General features: G+C 43.2%; 1 protein-coding gene across 2 annotated transcripts in view; it reads right to left on the reverse strand.

Moving 5' to 3' along the window:
- The window catches only part of CDH13 (cadherin 13), a 980,233-nt gene that overhangs the window by 335,554 nt on the left and 621,794 nt on the right, over positions 1-22,885 (reverse strand). For both annotated transcript variants that reach the window (XM_043435590.1, XM_043435589.1), the window contains one exon: positions 13,413-13,557. In XM_043435590.1, the coding sequence (XP_043291525.1) occupies positions 13,413-13,557 (145 nt within the window). The remainder of the gene's footprint in view (positions 1-13,412; positions 13,558-22,885) is intronic.

Consider the following 22,885-nt stretch of genomic DNA (forward strand, 5'->3'; position numbering starts at 1 on the left):
CAAGTCTTTGGGACACAGGAGTCAGTGGTCTCAACCCTCATGCTGTGCTCTTGTCAGACATGTTGATATTCTTGGTGAGCCAGCAAGCACATCCTCATAACGCATTTCCAGTTGACTCATGAGCAAGGGGAAAAAAAAAGTTCTCTGAAAACCTTCTGGAGCCCTCTGAACAGTCTCTGTACCTTTCCTCTTCCTCTCACGAGTCCTTGGGAAGTGGACAGGAGGCCAGCATACTGATGTAAATGGCAGCCAGATGATGATGTGCGTTATTGGAGCATTTTCAGATAATCACTACTGGCCTCTGATCTGAAATTACTGAGGTAGGATGGAGTCAAAACCACCACACTAAGAAAGATGCCATCACAAGGCATTAAGTATGTTTCTAATCTAATATCTAATGACAAATGGACCTCAGGAGGCTTTCTGGAAAGAACTCTAAGATAATGGAAGAGACAAAGACCATTTTTGTTAAAGTAAAGGCTCTATTTTCTGATTACCATACAAAATTGGTGACATGAAATGCATACAGAGGAGTAAGTGGGTTTGAATGTCTTGAGCAGCATAGCACAGTAGTTAAAAAGCATGGCTTGGAGTCACATTGTCTGGGTTATAGTTCTTATTGTTTGAGTGATACCATATATTGACATATTAGATTATTGTTATTAGATTTGGCAACAAATACAGAGAATTCAATGTAATAGTGAGTTAAATAAGACAGAAGTCCATTATTGTCTTATGTAAAATAATTCTCTAGGTGTAGCCCATGGCTAACATGACATTCCACAAGCAATAGAATCTAATCTCTATCTTTGTACACCTTCCTAGGACATAGTTTCCATTCTCAAAGCCACCTTACAAAGCACAGTGGTTGCATGAGTTCCAGCCATCATATGCTCATTCCAGATAGCAATAGAAATAGGTGGTAGAAGGAGGACAAAAGAAAACTCTTCCCAGCTGACTTGGCTCCCAGCTCATCCCAGAAATCCAGCTCCCTGGCTCACAAGGCCATTTCTAGCTGCAAGAGAGGCTGGACAGTAGAGTTTGTATATGAACACACTGTCACTGTAGTATGCTGGGGTCTGTTACTAAACGTGACCAACATGGATACTAAGGAAGAGGTCTCTTTCTCCTGGAAAAATTGTTTTCTAACTTTAAGTTTCAATGTCCTCACTGGAGACATGGAGATGATCACTGATGCCTGAGGTGAGTCTGTGAGGTGATGCAGAGGAATCCCTTAGCACAGGGAGCACAGGGCCCAGCACAAGCTCCTGCTAACAGGGCACTCACTGTTACCCTACGTGCTACCTGACCACCCCTACAGGAGGAGGTTCTGGCCATCACTCACGCCCTCAAGCTCACCACAGACTGGTGCTGACCAATGCCCACACGTGTAGCATCTCCCCTCCAGACTTTACATTTGGCCTTCCTAACCGATAGGGCAGGGTTTCCTAACCCTGGCACTGTTGACATTTTTGAGTGAAATAATCTTAGGCTGTGGGGGTTGTGCTCTGTCTGCTCTGTCTGCATTCACAGATTATGCTTCCTGGACAGACACGGCATGGGTCTCTCTCTCAGTCATGTTTCAGTGGCACAGGTCAGCATTTCATGTTCAACTATGTCAAACATACTTTTCCAAACTAGTGGAAATCCACCCAGCCACTTTTAAATGATGTGTCACATGCAGAAAGAACCCGATTAACTTAATTTTGCATGTCTAGGTTACTATTCAAGTTGTCACCTCTAGCCCTGGCTTAAGACTTTGGTATGAGCCAATGAGCATGGAATCTCCAGACAAGATGGAAGGTGAAGTTGCAGAATGGAAAAGAGAAACAGAGGAATAGATGGCAAGCAGCTCATTGAGTTTTGATGGCCAAGGGAACAGGACTGTGAGGTCCTCTATTGTTCTGAAAAGTGGCCAAGAGATCAATTGCAGAAGCACCTGCCCTCCTCCACAAAGTGGGTATCCCTACCAGCAGCACATTATTAATCAGGAACAGAGAAGATTAAAAATTGGCATATTAACCAAAAGTTTAAAAAAAAAAGAAGAGAAAAACAGAGCAGCAAGAATACATTAAAATTCCCCAAACCAAACTTTTAAGAAATTTTTGAAAAGAGCCAGGCTTCTGAATAATAAAATAGCTTTGGGTACTATGATTGGTTTTAAAAAATGCAGCCATAATTAAAGCAAGAAAGCTGAAAGTCTATTAAAATTTTTTCTTTGATACTGGAAAACTCAATTCATGACCTATATTTTATAAGAACATACACTTGAAAGGGATTTTATATGCCCTCTTCCCATTGAACTTAGAATACTGAATCTCTTCCATTTACTTAAGGAGGGAGGTGGTTCTATACATAAATTACTCAGGACTTCTTTTAGAATACTGTTCATATATTAAGGTGGAGTGATTCAAAGGTATTTGTATAGATGGATGGAAGTGGCCGCCCTAGACTCTGCCCTCAGAGGGGATGGGATTCTTACTGCAACAGTGCTGCAGTAAAAGCTGGTTTATCAAGCTCTCTGCTGATTATAAATCTTTTCTAACTGACATTTGTGGACTGTCTTGATTGATAGCCAGCATGCCTTATGAATCTTGGAGAAGAGTTCTTAAGTGATCCCTGGACTACCGCTAGGGGGAGGACCTGCCCCTGTTTGAGAAACCATCGCCTTAACTGCGGGCTGCAGGGTTACCTGACAAGCCGGGCTATAACCAAGTACAGAACAAACTTTTGGACTCTGTGGGAGAAGGCGAGGGTGGGATGTTTTGAGAGAACAGCATCGAAGCATGTATATTTATCAAGGGTGAAACAGATCACCAGCCCAGGTTGGATGCATGAGACAAGTGCTGGGGGCTGGTGCACTGGGAATACCCAGAGGGATGGGGTGGGGAGGGAGGCGGGAGGGGGGATTGGGATGGAGAATACATGCAAAGCCATGGCTGATTCATGTCAATGTATGGAAAAACCACTACAATATTGTAAAGTAATTAGCCTCCAACTAATAAAAATAAATGGAAAAAAAAAACAATAAAATGAATCAGTCCAAAATAGAAAAAAAAAAAAAAGAGAAGGTTGGGAGTGTTCACTTTCTCCCTCCCACCTTCCATCTCTCTCACCTACTACACACACACATACATGCATGCCTACACACATGTGTATATGTGTGCACACACATACATACACAGTCACACATATACACACAAGGCAATGCTCCCTAAACTCAGGGTAGCAGATTTGGATAGATGGCAGCATTTTCATGGGTGAAGTGGTAAAAGGGCAGTAGATGTTATGGGCAGACAGAGGGAAATGAAAGGGCATGGAGGTTAGGCAGAATTGAATCCCAGCTTTATCACTCACCAACTGTGTGACTTTGGGGAAGTAAACAACCTCCATGAGCTTGTTTCCTAGATTCTAAAAGAATTGCAAAGATTCCATTAAGAGATAGCATAGACCCTAAACCAGCACCCGGTCCTGGAGACATTATACAGGTGGTTATCATGGCTTCTGTCTGAAGGGCCAGCACTGTTTCCCTCCCCTGGTCCTGGTGAGACGCTCCTGGCCCCCGCCTTCCCTGTGCAGCAATAATGGGGACTCAGGATGTGTGTATCGTCTGCCTTCCTTCCTCCTCTGCACACTCACTCCTCTGACTCAGGGTCCGTGTCTGCTTCACGCATCCTTCCCTTCCTGACCCCATCCTTACTGAACACCAGAGGATCTGGCAGTGAACACATTCTTGAGATACTTGTTCAAAGAGGAATAGATTACTAATAAAGGTAACGTTTATTTAAAAATCCAATAAAAAGGGAAGTTTATTGTGATTCACGCTTTCTGCCGTTTGGGGCCATTTATTCATTGAATGGAATTTATTGAGGGGCTACCACGTGCCTGGAACTCTGCTGAATGCTGACAGTTGAAGATGAAAAGACAATGTGATCCCCTGGGTTTAAGCTTAAGCCATAGAGAGAAAACCAAAGGTAAAATCCAGTTCATACTTGAGGAAAATTTATAAATCTATTCTTCCCTGATAGCTCAGTTGGTAAAGAATCTGTAGTTTATGGCATTACCATAATTCCAAATAGATGGCACTGGTTACAATAATCATGCACCATAAAATGAGTCAATATTTAGTGTTCTCCCATTCATCCTGAGCTCATCACAAAAATCTTATGTGACCTCTTCTTGTCACCTCCACTGTTACCACCCCGGCCCAGGCCATGGTCCTCTAGTGCCTGGAATGCCAGCATGTCCCTACTTCTGTTCTCCACTGAGTAGCACGGGTCATCTATTAACAGTAAAATCAGATTTTACCACTTTCCTGCTTAAAACCACCCAAAGGCTTCCTATTAAATTCAAAACGAAATCTTACAGAGCTCTAACCCAGGGATCTGCAAACTTTTTTCTGTAAATGGTCAATTTACATTAAAGAATGTACATATTTAATACAGTTTAAATATTTAAACTATTTAACATGTTTAATATATCTTAAATATATATTTAGGTAGCTTATATATACATACTTAAGTAGGTTGTCATTGTTGTCCAGTTGCTAATTCGTGTCTGACTCTTTTCAACTCCATGGGCTGTAACATGCCAGGCTTCCCTGTCTTTCACCACCTCCTGGAGTTTGCTCAAACCCCTGTCCATCGAGTCGGTGATGCCATCCAACCATCTCATCCTCTGCTGCCCCCTTCTCCTCCTGCCCTCAATCTTTCCCACCATCAAGGTTTTTTCCAGTGACTCATCTCTTTTCCTCAGGTGGCCAAAGTATTGGAGATTCAGCTTCAGCATCAATCCTTCCAATGAATATTCAGGGTTGTTTTCCTTTTGGATTAATTGGTTTGATCTCCTTACAGCCCAAGGGACTCTCAAGAGTCTTCTCCAGCACCACGGATTGAAAGCATAGGTTCTTCTGTGCTCAGCCTTCTTTATGGTCCAACTTTCACATCTGTACATGACTACTAGAAAAACTATAGCTTTGGCTATATGGACCTTTGTGGGCAAGGTGATGTCTCTGCTTTTCAACAGGCTGTCTAGGTTTGTCTTGGCGTTTCCTCCAAGGAGCAAGTATCTTTTAATTTCAAGGCTGCAGTCACTGTCCACAGTGATTTTGAAGCCCAAGAAAATAAAATCTGTCACTGCTTTCACTTTTTCCCCTTCTCTTTGCGCTGAAGTGATGGAACCACATGCCATAATCTTAGTTTTTTGAATGTTGAGTTTTAAGCCAACTTTTTCACTCTCCTCTTTCACCCTCAGGAGATATATAAATATATGTTTAAACTTTTAAAAAAATTTTACAAATTTAAAAAATATATTTAGGTGGTATATATTTTTGGCTTTGTGGGACATTCAGTCTCTGTTCCAACTACCTACCCAGTTCTAAGAACATCATGTGAAAACAGCCTTTGTCAATGCTTGGATAAATGGACATGGTTGTATTTCAATAAAACTTTATTAACTTAAAAAGAAACAGTCAGTGGGACAGATTTGGCCCATGGCCCACAGTTTGCTAACTCCTGCTGGCCGTTCCCCTGGACCTTACCTGGTGCCCTTCTTTGTGCTCACATTCTCCCACCACCATGGCCCCCTCTCTGTCCCACCCTCTTCTTTCCTACCTCAGACCTTTGCACTTTCTGATCCCTCCACCTGGAAGGTCCTCGCTTGGTCTCTAGACACTGCGACTCTTGCATTCACACTGGTCTCAGCTTAAATGTCACATATTTAGAGAGGCCTTCCTTGACCTCATTGTCATTCTATCACATCACCTGGTTCTATTTTATCCAAAGGACTTAAGTTATCTTGCTTATTCCATTCATCATTAATTATCTCTCTCCTCCCAGTGAAAAGCAAATGTCTTCAGAGTAGAGAGCTAACTGGTCATGGCCACTACTGCATCTCCAAAACTTAGAACACTATCTGGTTCACAGATGCTGACCAATAAATAGCCTTTGAATGATTTTGCTGAATGAAGTGTCATCAGGAATTGATTTAAAATAAGAATTTCCCTGAAATTATAACTGTTTGGTGCTGTGGTGGGTCTGCCACCCTGTTGTATTGAGGTAACACTAAGAATTCCTGGACTACTCAAAGTGGATCCTTGGGCATCAGGGATGGATTTCAATGGTGCTAGAGTCCACCATGCTCGCTGCCATAACAACTTAGAAGTTTTCTTTTTTATTTTGTAGCTGCTCATCTGATTTTCATTTTAACTGGAAACCCACATTAGAGTTATTCTTTCAAAATGCAGAATGACCACTAAGATTCTGAAGCTATCAACGCCTCTTTACCTTCCCTTAACTTTAACATATTATGCTGTTTTGGTTCCGTTAGTTAATTTTTATTTGATTTTTGATAGTTGATGTCACAGATCCTTCTCTCTCCCAAATGGGGAAGGATGACTCCCAGCCTGAGCCTAAAATACACCAAGCAAACAAGTGGGGCGGGGGCTATCAAGGGTTTGTTTTTATGAGGGAGTAACTTCCGTGAGCACAGGAGCCAATCTGTCCAGTTCAGTGGGTTACCCTCAGTGCCTAGAAGATCTGGCATGAATGAGAATAAGGGTGGGTGATGGGCAGAGGGGAGACAGACAAGTAAGGAACCAAGACTTCATGGTTAGAGAGAAGAGTGATATAAAAACAACGTGGTGTCTATTTTCTTGAATTCGTCTCTAGCCCCAAGGACTCATATAAGAATTCAGGTGAAGCGAGGGCTACGAATAAAAATGGGAAGAACTGTTTTCAAAGACCCCCACATTAAAGACGCAGCACAGAGCTTCACAGGTTGGGTATCCTCTTAACAGAATACAGGGCTCCAGGCAACCTCCATGTCTCACCGAGACCCACAGTATCTCCAAGGCACCAGTGGACGAGCAGCAATGGTGTCTCCATCAGAGAGGGGCTGGGGTACAAAGGAGGGAAAAATGTGCCTACGACAAGGCTGTTGACTGACTTGGTTTACAGCCTCTGTAGACACCACATGGGGACCCCAGATGTGGTTAGGAGCAAGTTGGCAGACATTCAGCTTCTTGAGTAGTAGCAAGGTCCAGGTAACTCAACAGTTTTGATACATCTTATTCTGGAATTTTCCCTTTGGGAAAATGTCTCTGATTAGCTTATGCAACTCTTTCATAAATTTTGTTTTATGGTCAGCTGCATTGGAGTGATTTATATCATAATTCAATCTGAATGGCACTGTAGCCTGTTAATGGGTTCCTGGGCAACTTATCTCAGCTAAGACTCTGATGATGACTCCAGGAGAGGGGTCAAAATCAACAATTTCAGTCCTCTTCCTCAACCATGCAATCTGGGGAGAAGTTTAGCGCAAGACAGTTCACAGTCTACAGATATAGCTAGTAAAATGACCACAAGACTTAGAGATATTGGGTATAATCCAGAAATGCAAATAAAGGTCCAGCAGTATGCTCATCCGTGAAAGGCAAGACTGTTATATCTTCCTACATGAGTTTAGCCGAGATACCTATATAATACTCTGATTAAAAGTGTCACCTCAATATACATGAAAATGTAATAAGCATACCACATTTATCCTATCAATTCCACTTATATGAATTTACTCAAAAGAAACTGTCACACAAGTAGGAAGAGATTTGTCCTCCCTTGCAGAATTGATTGCAAATAGGGAAAGGTGAAAACAACTTAAGTCAATATGGGATTGGCTAACTAGATAATGGTAGATCTAAGCATTAGCTGTTTAAAACAGTGATGTAATTGATATTTACTGACTTATAAAATTGTCCACAGGACCGTGCAGAGCGAAGAACGAGAGACACAGACGAGCACAGAGAGCTCCGTTTCTGTGGGATGTGCTGCGTGTGTGCGTCCCTGTGTGTGGAGGGGCCCAGGGGGAGCCCTAGGACCAGGCTCCTGGATGGCAACTGTGGTTTGCTCCGAATGCTGAGACTGGAGTGCACCTGCACTTTTTCTCTTTAGTAAAGCTGAGGGGAAAGTGGAAGTGCTTTATTTTTAAAGGAAATTTACTTAAGAAAAAAAATAGCCCTGTGCCCAATATGAAGCCTATGGGACTGGCTGGGATTGTTGAGAATGGAAGAACCTTTGATGTGAGAGTCTAAATATCAGCAGAGGAAAACTGGACAGCTGGTGAACCAGAAGCCACATGCAGTTATGGCAACAAGTAAACAGGTGACCAGAAAAGGGACTTTACCACAAACAAGCTGAGGGTGCATGCTGAGTGAGGTCTCAAATACCAACTCTCAAACATCAAAATCATCTGTATTTAGTCCAAGCTGTTTTAGAAAATACCAACTGCAGAGCAAAGTTGAGCTCCTGAGACAATCATTTTTTGGTCCCAAAGGTCATTTGATTGGCTGGTTCCCTCTGTCTGCCATGATAGAACTTATTTAAACATTAAACTACCTGAGACTAGAGGAACAGAAGCTCAGTTGGATGCCAGAGATAAAATAAGAGACAACTCTCCTCCCGCCCCCAATCTCCTCACATCACCTCTTCAAGGGAGGCCGGCTTCCCACCCTCCTGGGATGAGTGGTCCCTATGGCTGCACTGCCTCTCCTACCAACTGCAGTTCTGATTTATTTGTTGCTGTCTCCCCGCTTGGCTGTCAGGAGGAAATGTGCAGCATCTAGCAAGATCCTGGCACAGAGTAGATGCTTAATAAAAATACTGGGTGAAAAAAAAAATAAAGGGAGCAAGAGAGGCCATGGTCCTTGGGCTCTCAGAAGTTAGAAGATGAAGATTTAGCCACTAATCTCTGCCTCTGTTCAACAGCCTCAAGAAGGGTGAGCATGAAGGTAAGCAACGGGTATCTCTCAAGACTCAGAACATGCACCTCTAGGTCCTGTGGTCCTGTCCTCTCTCTGAAGAAAGGTCAGTGTTGCACTCATCTTTCTCAGTCACACAGTGTGGTGACTAAGATATTCTCCCCATTACCTCCCTCCCCTGATGGCTCTCAAAGCTGCCTCTCCTGTCTAGGTGGTGGGTGCCCTTCTCCCAGCTGCCCCTGCTAACATCAGGGCAGCCAATAGCATGGAGGAAGAGCACAGCTGAGGCCAACCCAACAGCTAGCTTCTGGATCTTGTTGGAGGGCTGCTGGGCTGCTAGAACCCAGGGTGTGGTCCCAGCTGAGCAGAAGTGTCTGGGAACCGAAGTCCCCCTGGGGAGAGCACGGAGGATGGATAGCATAGCTCCCTGGATCCAGAGCTGGAGTAACTCCAGTGTATGTGTTTTATGTCATTTCCTGGAGTCCTCCCTCCCCAGGGGATCGAGCTCAGAAGTGCCTACCCTGGTAACTGACTTAATGTGGTGCCTCAAGTTGGCCAGCTTCTCTTTCCTGCAGTGCTCCCCACTCATGATCCTGTACCTGTCAGGTAGACCACCTGCCCTCAGTCCTCACCTCAGGGTTTTTTTTGGAGGAAGCCCCGAACACCAGTCCTCATGGATAGCCCTTCTCAATGGTGCCCAGAGGCCCAGTGGTGACAAAACATGGGGGAGCTGGTGACAGGAGGCACTGTGGGGCCCTTGTGTGTGTCCTCCAGGAACTTCAAGGGTCTCGGCCTCTACCTACCCACCCCCCTCACACTTGTGAGGTCCTGGCATTGGGTAGTCACAGAACATCAGACTCACACGGAGTTCTTGTTGGCTCCAAGGAGCAGCCAGGGCCTGAGTTCGGGTCCCATAAATCAATGCCTTGAGGCTCCACAAAAGGGATGGTATGTAATCTACAAAGTTCAAAGACTGTTATTTTCTGTTGATCTTCCTTCATCTAGTAATGATTCCCTAAAACAATACCCTGGAGTTTATGCTGAGCAGCTAGAAATGGCCTCCTGTCTGCACACAGAGATAAATATGGGTGACCTTGTTTGGTGATGGATTGGTGCTGATGGCATCTGGGTACACTGCAACATGAAAATGATGCTTGGTTGGTTGGGAGATGGATGTTCCTTCACACAAACTGCAGGTCTTTTTGCCTTACTTTCCCTAAAGGGTAGGCCACCAGAATAGTAAGAATAATGGCAGCATTAACAATACACTGGCATTTCTTAAACATTTCCAAGCACTGAGTGAAGTACACGGCCTACGTTAATCATTGCATAGAGCTCTTTAGGGTAGGTACTATTCTATACCCACCCTACCTGTTAATACAGACAAGGTGACTGAGGCTTCTAGAAGGTTTGGTAACCTGCTCGCAGTCTCACCTTGTTAAGGAGTTGAGCAGAGCATCAGTCCCAGCTCCAGGCCACAGTGCTATGTGTAGGACCAGCTACACAAAATGGGCCTTCCCTGATAGCTCAGTTGGTAAAGAATCCACCTTCAACATGGGAGACCTGGGTTCGATTCCTGGGTCAGGAAGATCTTCTGGAGAAGGGATAGGCTACCCACTCCAGTATTGTGGCCTGGGAAATTCCATGGACTGTATAGTCCATGGGGTCATGACTGAGTGACTTTCTTTTTCACTTTCACTTTCAGTGCAAAATGAAGTTGCCAGGTCCCTTGTTGAACAATTATTAAGAATTTTAAGATGGCGACAACAGATCATTAAACCAAGTGTGGAGCCCTTTGGAGCCTGGGGCTCTGTGAGGCTGTGCAGCTCCCACCCCATGAAGCTGGCTCTGGTTATGTGGATGTAGAAGAAAGTGATGTGAGTGATGACAAGGGCCCCCCACGCTTAACATCGTTTAACCCTAGAAACTGAGCAACAGCTCACATTAAATGAAAAGTGACTCAGGGTGCCTGGCTCTTCGATCAGAAAAGCTGGTTCTTTTCTGTCAGGAGTTAACTCAGTTCATCTGACAGATTACACAAATAATTCCCTTTAGCTGGGCCTGCAGAGTCCATGTGAGAGAAGGTGGCCATGTACAATCCAGTGTCTGGGAAAGAGCCTGTGGCTTGAGGCCAGACACAGACACTGATTCTAGGTCATCCACCAGCCTTAGCTGGTTCAAGTTCCCAGATCTCTCTGAGATTCAGCCTTCTCATCTGTATGATGGGGTGAGTGGTACCCACACCTCAGGGCAGAGTGGAGGAAATGACACAGTTAGAGAAAGCTCTCGGCACACAGCAGTGCTCCCCTAAATGTGATAATCATTCAATGGCTATTTGCACAGGGAAGTTTGTGGGTCAGTTGCAAGAGCACATGATTTGAAGGTTGATGCTGTGGGTTGAGTTGTGAACAGTGTACCCACCTGTCATTTATGTGAACTGGGCAAGGTCAATGAACTCCTGAGGTTGGGATTCCTCTCTGTGAAATGGATGCAATACAGTGTCTACAGCGCATAGGATTCCATGAGCCACAAATGAGCAGGACATTGCAGAAACAGAAGAGGTGATCATTTCTCCAGCCTGTCACAGATTGTTAGGACTTAGAAGTAGCTTAGGCTGGGAGGGGACTGGAAAACAGGCCCCACCTTCTTCCCCAGATTTCCACTGTCCTCACAGACATCAGGTACCATCTGCTTGAGCTCTCTCACAGGGTGCAAAGTAATATAAGCGTCTTTTCTGCTGAAACTTTTACACAACATTGTCACATTTTTTACCTCAAATTTGACTGACTCCATATTTCAGTTCCTGTTTTATAATCAAACCCAGAGGGTGCAGAAAAAGAAAACTATGAATCAGGCCAAATTCTGCATAACTGGAAGAAACTATTCCATACAGATATTCAAGTCTTTATGTATTTTTATAGGATAATACCAATCATAAATAGAAGTTTCAGGTGGTTTATGTTTTGCTGGGTATACGTTGATGCTAACCGAATTGCTTTGTGTTTTAAGAAATTCAATGCGCATAAAGGATTCCATTTTTCTCTGAAAATACGACATGTATATAAAAGCAATAAAATTTGAAACTCTTTCTGAAACTTTAAAGAAGGGCGCAGTGGGAGAAAAATTGGACATCGTCTAATCATATACGCATATAATATACAAAGACATGTACAAGCTCACAGCCACCTCACAGCCGCCTCGGATGTAACCACTGTCATTTACATTTAGAACACTTCTTGGGCCCATCTCGAATTCCAGTCACTCACAAACAGGGCCCGGGTACCACACATGGGAACTGGGAATCATTTTTCTGCTCTGCTCAAACTCCAGTTCCTTGAATAGCTTTCCCCATCAGTTCTTCTAACTCATTCTGCAAATCAGCTTAAGATTTCTGTAAACTTCCAACCCAAATTCCAGGGTGTGTCTCCTTGGAAGTCATCTCTCCATCAAAAGCAGCCTATTGAGCGAAGGGAAGGTCTGCCCTGAGGTGATCTGACCCACCTTCACCAGCCTGCTGTCTGTCTCTCCAGGCTGCTGCCACCAGTGCCCACCCTGTTTTACAGAATGCCTTCAAATCCCAGAAGAGAGAGGGCTGCTCCTGCCCCTGGGGTTCTATCTGACTAAGTGCAGGAGGCCTAGTTCCTGAAGGCTGAAGGGAGGTTTTAGGCTCCTTGCATACAATTAGTCACCTGGTAGGCTACATGGTTGCCATGACAATGCTTCCAGAGCCTTGGGTATCTACATGTTATTGATACATTCCATCCATTCAGCAAAGGAAAAAAGAACCAGCCGAGCAGCCCCTGAGGTCCAAGTCCTACTGGCCTGAGGAGTGACTCCTTTGTTACAAGTGTTTGGGCATAATCCAGACAATTGTTTTCACTCAATGTATGTGAAAGCTTAAAATTAAAGTCTACCTTTAAAATAGGGATTTTTCTACTGCTCTTCACTTTCGAAAGCATTATGCTCAGGAGTGACTACGTCTGCTGCTGGCCACAGAATGCTTTAATTAGTATCTATGGGCAAAAAAGGGAGCTCTCAATTCTAAAACTTTAACCGATAGAAAGGTTAAAACCAGGGAAAAGATGACAGGACTTCTGTAGTAACCTTGAATGATTTCCATAGAGTAGAAACATGTATTGCCAGAGAGGGAAATAAAATGTCTTGCCTTTGACTCTTTGAACAAGGACAAAAGTTTTCTCCATCCACGTCTTCTAAGGAAAGGGGGGGAAATGTCCTACACATTTCCCCCAAACGGTTCTTATTAAAAGGTAGTTATGAAGAGAAATATTAATTGAGGAGCTGCAGTAAGGTCTTTAATTTCCCAGCTGTACACCAAGCTCAGCCTTGGGCCCTCACAAGGGGAGCTAGATATTTACATGGTGTCCAGTATCAACCGTACGTCGGAGACTGAGATGTTGGTCACCCTTAAAGGTCACCTTTGCACACAAGGGAAGACATTTTCACAGCTTGCAGCACCCCAGTCATGTTCTGAGTTGCAGTTTTCTAGGGTGTGCTTCTGTCCAGGGAAATAATATATCAGTGTTGACGCACACCAACAGTAAGTCAGAATGGTGGCAATGAAACAGTCTCCAGAATCCCCAGAGATCACAGTAGGCCACCTCCCAAGCCTTTATGTGAACCGTGAGCCGACTTAACATACCTGTAGGTGACCCCTCCATGACGTGGCCAATGTAGGGGCCTTCCCGGAAGATGGGTCTGTTGTCATTCTGATCAATCACGATGACTTCCAGAGGGACCGGCCCCTCGAGAGTCCTGCCGTTGACATCTACAGTCTCCACAAATAGCTATTGGAGCAGAGATTGGGGGAGAAAGAAGGCATTCATTCATTAGGAAAATTGAAGTTGGGTTCTCTGGAGAAAGTAGGTTATGTCAGCAATTTTATGAGCCCTTGGCAATATTCAAACTTTGGGCTCAATGGATAGTCACCAGGACTAGAATAGAAACTAAACATTACAGAATAAAAGACAAAGATCAGTTCATGCTAGTTCCCCTTGGGAAATTTACAATTAATTCATCAAATCTGCAAAGGAAGTCCACAAAAAAAAAAAAAAAAAGAAGGAAAACACCAGCAATCAACCACAGCTGAGGAAATGCGCTTACATTGTTTCTGTTTTTCCAACATCATTATGCTTAAAAGGAATGTTATGCTAATAAAAATAATTGACTAAGCAGTTATGAACAGAGTATATTAAGAAATAACTGGAAGTGTTTATGGTGGTATTTAAGGGAAATTCAGGTCAGTAAAAATTTGTAGAGAACCTTCCTGAGGCAAGGAAGGAGCTCGTGGGGGTCCTAAGCAGGACCTCAGGACTCCTGCTCACGAGGCCTTTACAGTCTAGGGGGCATTTCACAGTTCCCTGCCTTCAGATCCCAAGGACAAAGGAAACAGCATCGAAAGACCAGCTGCCTTGTTGCTTGGAAACAAGGAATTACATCTTGGCTTTTCCAGTGAAACATGCGGTCCCAATGCTCTCATTTCTAGACCTGAATCTGCCTTGATTTAACTCAGGGGCAACAGTCACACTTCTTAGATATCAGTGTTGTTCCCCTCTTGGGAACTGGTTGAATAGTTGTATCAGAAAAAGATGTCTGCAGTCGTAATCCTTGGGAAATGGTCTCTGCAATTAGAATCTCAGCACAATCTCTCACTAGTTATGTGACCTCGACCCACACAGTTAACCTCTTAGTTTTACTGTCTGTAAAATGGGTTCATAAAATAATCATTATTAGGAATAATAGTAACCAGAATTACCCAGGGCTTATTGAGGTTCTCTATCACGTTAATTCACTTGAGGTTCACAGTGCCCCTATGAACCATTTGTAAGGAGGGAACAGAGCCAGTTAGACAACAGGTCGGTAGAGTGTGGAGTTGGCCTTGTGAAGTCAGTTTGCAGATTTACATTTTTAACCATTACAAACAACGCTTGCAGATCACTTAATGTAATGCCTGTCACAGAGCTCATCTCAAGAATATTAGCTGCTACCATTGTTGTGACTGTTGTTATTATCAACACCGTTGTCAAAACTAGCCTACGTTAGGGAAAGAAAAGAGAAACACATTTGTCATACCTTACCTGAATATGTTGTAAACTGATTTCACCCTTTGGAAAGTATCAACAACATGGCATGTGTGTGCATTTTCAGTCATGCCCAACTCTGTGACTCCATGGCGCCTCTGTCCATTGGATTTCCCAGGCAAGAACATTGGAGTGGGTTGCCATTTCCTTCTCCAAGGGATCTTCCCGACCTAGGGATCGAAGCCATGTCTCCTGCATTGGCAGGTGGATTCTTTACCACTGAACCCCCTGGGAAGCCCAAATTCATCAAATCTTCGAAGGACACACACTCTTTATTCTGTCTGGATACCTCTCCTGTTAGTGTTTGAAACACACTGCCCTTACGTACATGGGAATATTCATTGGAGTGTTGTTTCTAATAATGAGATAACACTGGTGTCCACTAAGCATCCAGCTGAAAGGGATGAATTAAATGAATATTTATGTAGTAAGACACTAAAATACAGCCATTAGATAAAATCACTATTCAGCCTTGTGGATCGGCTTAAACGCTGTATGAGAACACAGAGCAGCATGTCCACGAGGCGTGTGCTGCAGATAACGGGGCACAGAGTTAGACGCGACCTATGACTGAGCAGCAACAACGGCCCGTGTGTGATGTACACACGTGGACAGAATGTGAAAACAGTACACGGGCATGGAACCAGGTGTGTTTGAGTAGAGGAGTTTTTTTTCATTAAGACTGTCTCATCTTTTCACTAGTAAATTCACACACACACACACACACACACACACACTTTGATTTCTGGGACAGACAAAGTAAAGCACAAGGATTCCCTGGTGGCTCAGACGGTAAAGCGTCTGCCTGCAGTGCGGGAGACCCAGGTTCGATCCCTAGGTTTGGAAGATCCCCTGGAGAAGGAAATGGCAACCCACTCCAGTACTCTTGCCTAGAAAATTCCATGGATGGAGGAGCCTGGTAGGCTACAGTCCATGGGGTTGCAAAGAGTCAGACACGACTGAGCGACTTCACTTTCACTTTCACCATAGCTAAGAAGAAATTAAGTAGACAGAGTCTTTTAACATCTGCACACAAAGGAGATCTTACAGAGAGTGAACTTTTTATGCCGATTTTTTAAAGCTACTGTGAGAATACTGCTAAACAAAGAAAATAAAAATCAAGCTTTGGGAGCAATTTCTTCCAATAATGAAGGTCTGGCCTTTTGTCTTCCCAAAATAGCCGAGGACTTGATTTTATTTCAACCAAAAACCTGTCTCTAAAGACACCAGATAACTTGGATTTGAATCCTAAGCCCCCACAGCCTACAAGACTTGTCTAGTGTCATAAACCACAAGTAAAAGGAATAGAATTCACATTTTTGCCAAATATGCAAGTATGCCACACTGGGAGGGGCAGGCTCTAGATCTCACCTCAACATAATGGAAAGACAGACGGATACTAAGCAGATATAACTGATCAGGATGAATGCCAAGTGTTGAGCTGAATCTTACAAAACCAAAGGTATCAACGTGGCAGTACGTTATGTTACAATACTACCCAGAGTTTGACTCCTGAATTTTGTATTGAAAACAATAATGCTAGAAATCAAGGCCTCTAGAACAGGATTGAAAGAGAACAAAGTGCTCCTAGGATGCATTTATTAATTTTAGTTAATTTAACAGAAATCCATTGAAGACTGTCCTCAGCCCTGTCGTTCCCCATCCTCAGCCCTGTCCTCCCCCGTCCTCAGCCCTGTCCTCCCCTGTCCTCCCCATCCTCAGCCCTGTCCGTCCTCCCCTGTCCTCAGTCCTGTCCTCCCCTGTCCTCAGCCCTGTCCTCCCCCGTCCTCAGTCCTGTCCTCCCCCGTCCTCAGTCCTGTCCTCCCCTGTCCTCAGCTCTGTCCTCCCCTGTCCTTAGCCCTGTCCTCCCCCGTCCTCAGTCCTTGTCCTCCCCTGTCTCCCTGGTCCTCAGTCCTGTCCTCCCCTGTCCTCAGCCCTGTTCTCCCCCGTCCTCAGTCCTGTCCTCCCCTGTCCTGAGCCCTGTCCTCCCCCATCCTCAGTCCTGTCCTCCCCTGTTCTCAGTCCTGTCCTCCCCTGTCCTCATCCCTGTCCTCCCCTGTCCTCAGTCCTGTCCTCCCCCGTCCTCAGTCCTGTCCTCCCCTGTCCTCAGTCCTGTCCTCCCCTGTCCTCAGCTCCGTCCTCCCCTGTCCTCAGCCCTGTCCTCCCCTGTCCTCAGCCACACCATCAACAAGTCCTGTCTATACTGCTTGCTCTACTTCCTGGATCTCTCTTAAATCCACCTTCTTCTCTCCAAACTCATCATCACCTCCAGAGAGTAGGTTCTGTCACTTCTTTCCTGGGCCTCTGCAATAGGCACCTGATGACTGGCCTGCACCTAAGAGGTTACTTTGATGGGCTGACTTGACTGCCACGGAGTGCTCAGATTAAACATAATTTCTGGGTGTGACTGGATGAGATTAACACTGGAGTCTGTGGACTCAGGGAAGTAAGTCCACTCTCCCTAGCATATGTGGGCACCATCTAATCCCCTGAGGGCCTGCACTGAAAGAGGCAGAGGAGGGTGGGATTCACCCTTCGTCCTCCTGCCTGACTGCAGACTGGGGACCTCCATCCTCTGCTGCCATCAGGGGTCACGCTTCTCAGGCTTCTGGACCTGGACTGGAATCTATATCATCGGCCTCCCTGGTGCTCAGGCCTTTGGACTTGGACTGGATCACACCACCAGCTTCCCTGGGGCTCCAGCCAGCAGACAGCAGATTGTGGGCTTTCTCAGCCTCCATAATGGTGTGAGTCAGTTCCTTATCGCAGACTCCTACTGCTTCTGTGTCTCTGGAGAAGGCTGACCAATATAGGTGTTCATCATCTTTTCAAAATTTTAATTTATTAATGTCACCCCAGAATGGATACCTTTCAATCTCTTCTCATCCCTCATAAGATAAAAGCACATTCCTTTACTGTGAAGAGTCTTTTATAATCTGGCCCAGCCTAATTCTCCAAATTCATTTCACATCACAAGAGATCTCCTTCATTCCTCATTATCCAGGTATACCAGTCTTTTCTCCGTTCTTCCAACTTATTCCTTTCCTTCCCAACACAGGTATCTTCTCATGCAGCCCTCCTAGTAAGCATGGACATCCCATCGGCCATCCTGGTCAGCCCCCATCTGTCCCTCAGATCTCAGCTCAGATGTCACTGGCAGAGAAGATCCTTCATTACCGATTCAGTCTCCCCGGGTGTCCCTGGTTCATGTTCCCATGGCACTGGTACCCTGCCTTTATAATGCTTTCCATAACGTGTAATTGCTTATTTATTTATGTGACAGTTTGACTAATGTCTGCCTCCCCGGCCCCATCAAGACAGAGGTGAGGTAGGTGTTCAGGCCCTATAGCAAACCCCAAGGTTGAGAGTCAGTGCTCAGCACAGGGCAGGTACTCGATTCAACACTGAAGGCATAAAGTCCTCTCCAGAAGAGGCAACAGTTCTTTAAGAGACTGGAGCCCAGTGTTTTGGCCCCAACTTTGGCCATCTATCCTGTCTTTCCATCCCTGGCACAGGAGGTGACAGCTGGTCCCAGGTTTCATGGACCAAGACCAGTTGACTCTGTGTGGTCTTAATTCATGAACAAGAACCACAGTAAACCTGGGTAAACAACGCCCAGGTACATCACATTTTGATTACTTTCCTTCTGAAAGAAGGGAACTAACATTTACTTGGTGTCCAACATATGTCTGGGCTTTCTATCTATGCATTGTCTCACTTGGATCAAGACATCCTGGAGAAATACTCATTGCAGCAAAACTCAGAGAAATTTAAGTACCTAATCTGAAAGCTAGTTTGTGATCCAGTTGACTCCACACTTAGATCTGACTTGAAAATTTGTGCTTTCCCCCACTACACCCTTGTCTGCTAAACGCTCTTTCATGAGCTTCCCTTACACTTTTGTTTTATTCTCTTCACTGTGTTATTCACTTAATAGTTTTGCTGAATGTTGATTGTTATGTTTCACTGATGCCTTATCCACAGCAAAATTATCCATGAATTTAGGGGTATGGTGAAGTTATTTTAAATTTTTCCTAGCACCCATGAAAATACACATTAAAACACACTATGAACCTTTGCATATAATGTGACACCCTGCCACAAGTGACAGGTTGGGGAATATCATAGCATTGGCCTAGATACAACATGCTCCCTTCCGGAATGTCACAGACTTTTGGAAAAGAAAAGAAAAGAGAAGGCTTGTATCTCTCATAAATGTAGCTCTCAAATGACCAAGGTGAATGAAATGGGGAGGTGAATGAAATGTAAGTCACTCTTAACTCTGTTTAAGGCAAAATTACTTTATCCAAGATTGGAGATATGAAGGTACTGCATGGACGTGAACTAATCGTTTCCACTTTAGGAGCCATGAGAGGTGAACACCAGGTCAGTGAGTCTTGTGTGTAGGGGCAGAGAGGCCTTGACCTCTAAAATGGGGAGGAGGTGAAGAAAAACCACAGGAACCAAAATGGAAGCTGTGCTGCTAGAATAGCTCTAGTGGAAGTGCATAGGGTCCCCCTGGCCACTGTTCCTGTGAACCCCACTTCCTAGGTTCTCTATTCTCCTTCCATATTGTGGGGGTATCTCCACCAGAGGTGGGAACTATCAAGTCACAACCTGTAAACTGATGACTCTTTAAGCCAGTTAACTTGCTGTAATAATGGAGATGGGCTATGCACACACATAGAAAAGAATTCCTTAAAACAACAACACAACATGAATATAATGAGCCAAATTACAAAGCACATACAAGCACACTGGCCTTTGGTGTCACAACAAACTATTAACATCTTGTCTTTCATTTGGCATATCGTCTCAGTTCTGTTTATGAAAGACACAATTTATCAAGGGAAAATTTGATGCTGTGATCTAATCCAAAGGGATGAACTGATGAAAAACAAATGCTACAAGGTTTTTTGGGTGAATGCCAAAATGAAGACACTGGCTCTTAAAACAGTAATTTTTCTATGAAATGACCCCAGTAACAGATGTCAAACTTGGATCAATAGGATAAGAAACAAAGTGTCTGACATACAGTCTATGGACTCATGAGTTATTTTGAAGTAAAATGATTTAGAAAACACTTCAGTGACCTTTTTGAACTCTGATAATTCTGCTTTGTGCTAAATATTCAAATGAAGTAAGACATATATGATGTAGTGAATTACTTATTTGAGATGGTATTATTCAACTTCTGGTTATCAGTGGAATCTGTGTTCACACGCTTTTTAACCAATGTTTTTATATCACAGGAAATGAAAATTTAGGATGACTCTAACATAATGTGACTCAGTTTCTCTTTTGGACACAAACTTGACATCTCCTACCCTAATGAGTACGTTCCCTCCAAGTGACCTCTTTGGGACATTAAAACATTTTCTGATATGGATGCTGCTTTGAAATACTTGTTTAGGAGCTTCTACTTGGACCAGTGTATAAGTCCAAAAGATGGGCCTTGTTCCTTTCATTCCAGACACCATCTTTTATAATGAGAATGGTTATAATGCTAGAAATGTAAAATGATAACTAGAAGCTTGCTGCATGCAATTAGGGGTATACAAATATTAGATATAACAATATGTCTAATTTGTTAGGCCTAGCAAATATTAGACATATTAAGTTGTCATAGACATAGAAACTTACACAAAACCTTGAAACACATGTGAAAAATACGATGCTTGGACTTGCCTCAACAGAGGACAGGGATAAAGAAAAGATGGGACTCAATGACTATGAAGGTGCTGTGAAATAAGTACCAGGTTCCATGATAGAGTCTAAACTTGACGTAATACTCCCGGAAGGCAGCTGAACCTATGTCTTGAGAACCTCAGGGATGTCCACAACTTTAAAAAAAGTTCCATAAAAATTTCATGGAGATAAAGAAGCATACAGAGATTTTGTATAAGTAGGCCTCTATGAGTTTATTTATACCAGATGATCTCCAAAATTAAGTGCCTTGAATAAAGAAAGAATTGATAGGTATTTTTTCTTGAGTTTTTATTTGCAATTCTTACATCCTCACTACCTATCAACATCTCACAAAGACTGAAAGTCTTTTCCACCATAGACATCCTCACTGATTACTGAAATTACACTAGACTTTGAATCAGAAAGTCTGCCTTCAGGTTTTACCTCTGCTACCTGTTGGCAGAATAATGACTCTCCCAAAGAATATTATGTCCTAATTCTGGAACCTGTGGATATGTAAGGTTACTTGGTAAAGGGGAATTAAGGTTGCAAATGGAATTAAGGTTGCTGATCAGCTCACCTTAAAACAGAGATATCAGTATGAATTATTCGGGTGGGTTCAATGTGATTATGAGGGTCCTTAAGAGAGGAGGAGAAAAAGGTCTGGGTGATTTGACTCGAAAAGGTACTTGACCAGCCACTGCTGGCTTTGAAGATGGAAGAAGACCCCAAAAGCCAAGGAGAGTGAGCAGCAACCAGAAACTGGAGACGCCAAGGCCCCTGCTCTACAGCCTCCCAGAGTGGATGCAGGCCTGCTGGCACGAGTTTCAACCCTGTGAGTTCCATGCTGGACTCAACCTACAGATGTACATGATACCAGATTTATGTCATTTTGAGACACTACATTTATGGTAACTTATTACAGCAGCAATAGAAAATTGATACTGTGGTCATATTATTAATCATTGAAACTGGAACACCTTTAAGAACCAAAGCAGAACAGTTAAGAACAATTAAGCCACAATGAAAGGTGCAAACCAAGACTGTCCCAGGTTAACTGAGTGACACAGTGAGCCTATCTTATTAAGAAACTTCAGTTCTCTGTATCTAAGTTGGCACATGTAACAAATGACCTTTAGAATATCATCTTCCTTTTTGTTAAAGGAACAAAAAGATAAGCAAGTGTGTGTAGCACATAAATAGGAAATTCTAAACAAAGCTTTGTCACAGCAGATAAGGTTTGGTGACGTGGGCATTCATTTACTCCACAGACCTCTCTTTAGACTTCCGCAAATGTGGGTGCAGTACCCTCGATTCAGTTCTCCTGTGTCAGCCATTACCCTGAAAAGTTGCTTTCCTGTTACAGTAATTTAGATTTTTCTTTGACAACAATCATTTGCATATTCAAGTTATTTTTCTTAGCTTTATTCATTTAGTGAAGTTGAATCTCATTATGGACCAGCTCCTGAAGAGCTCCCAGGGAAAAGATATTTTCAGTCTTTTGTAACATTCTTCTCCCTTCATCTACACTGCTCTGTGTGTGATCCCCTCCTCGACAGACTGGATGCAGTGTTTACAGCTCCCTCAAAAAAACGATCAAAGGGGCGATAAAAGTTTCCCACTTGTTAGATTATTAGTTAAAGGTCTTGATATTATTATCAAATGTTCTTTGAAAAGCTTGCTTAGCTTAGAGACATAATATTTTCTTTGTTGATGTGAAATTTTACTTTTAAAGTATGATTTCCACCAACACAATGAAAACACTTTTTTTTTTTTTTTGCTTATGTATGTATGCTCATAACCACGCTGGACTTTGAGGGCATTTTTCTATTTAACTTTTGAAGTAACTTTAATTATGTGAAAGAAATCCATGCAGATATTCAAAATAATTTTACTTAAGCAGCTTGGGTAAAGTCCCAGTGAATATCCTCTACCCCAAGAGGGGGGCAGAGGCTGAAAATTTTAATTGGTTCAAGTAGAATTTATATAAATCATGGATGCTGGAATTATGCCAGGTCCATTAAGGATATGTACAAGGGTTAAGGGGATTTTTGTGCAAAGATGAGAAATATAATACCTTTGAAAACAAAGCCGTAGGAGAATATTACAGGGGATTTTATTTTCACTTGCCTTTCTCCCTTCCTAAAGTGAAATTCAGAGGAATAGAATGCAATGAAATGCTTTTCTTTCTTTCTTTTTTTATTTAAGTTTATAGATCTAAAGTCACTTAGTTAAATAAGTATTAAAATGTGTTTTGTAAAACATTATGTTCTTCAAAATTAAGGTTAATACATAAAATTTAAATTATTGCCTAATAAATCCAGATAGATTAAAGAATTAGAAGAAA

Source organism: Cervus canadensis, chromosome 18, assembly GCF_019320065.1.
Source record: "Cervus canadensis isolate Bull #8, Minnesota chromosome 18, ASM1932006v1, whole genome shotgun sequence".
NCBI classification, from domain to species: domain Eukaryota; kingdom Metazoa; phylum Chordata; class Mammalia; order Artiodactyla; family Cervidae; genus Cervus; species Cervus canadensis.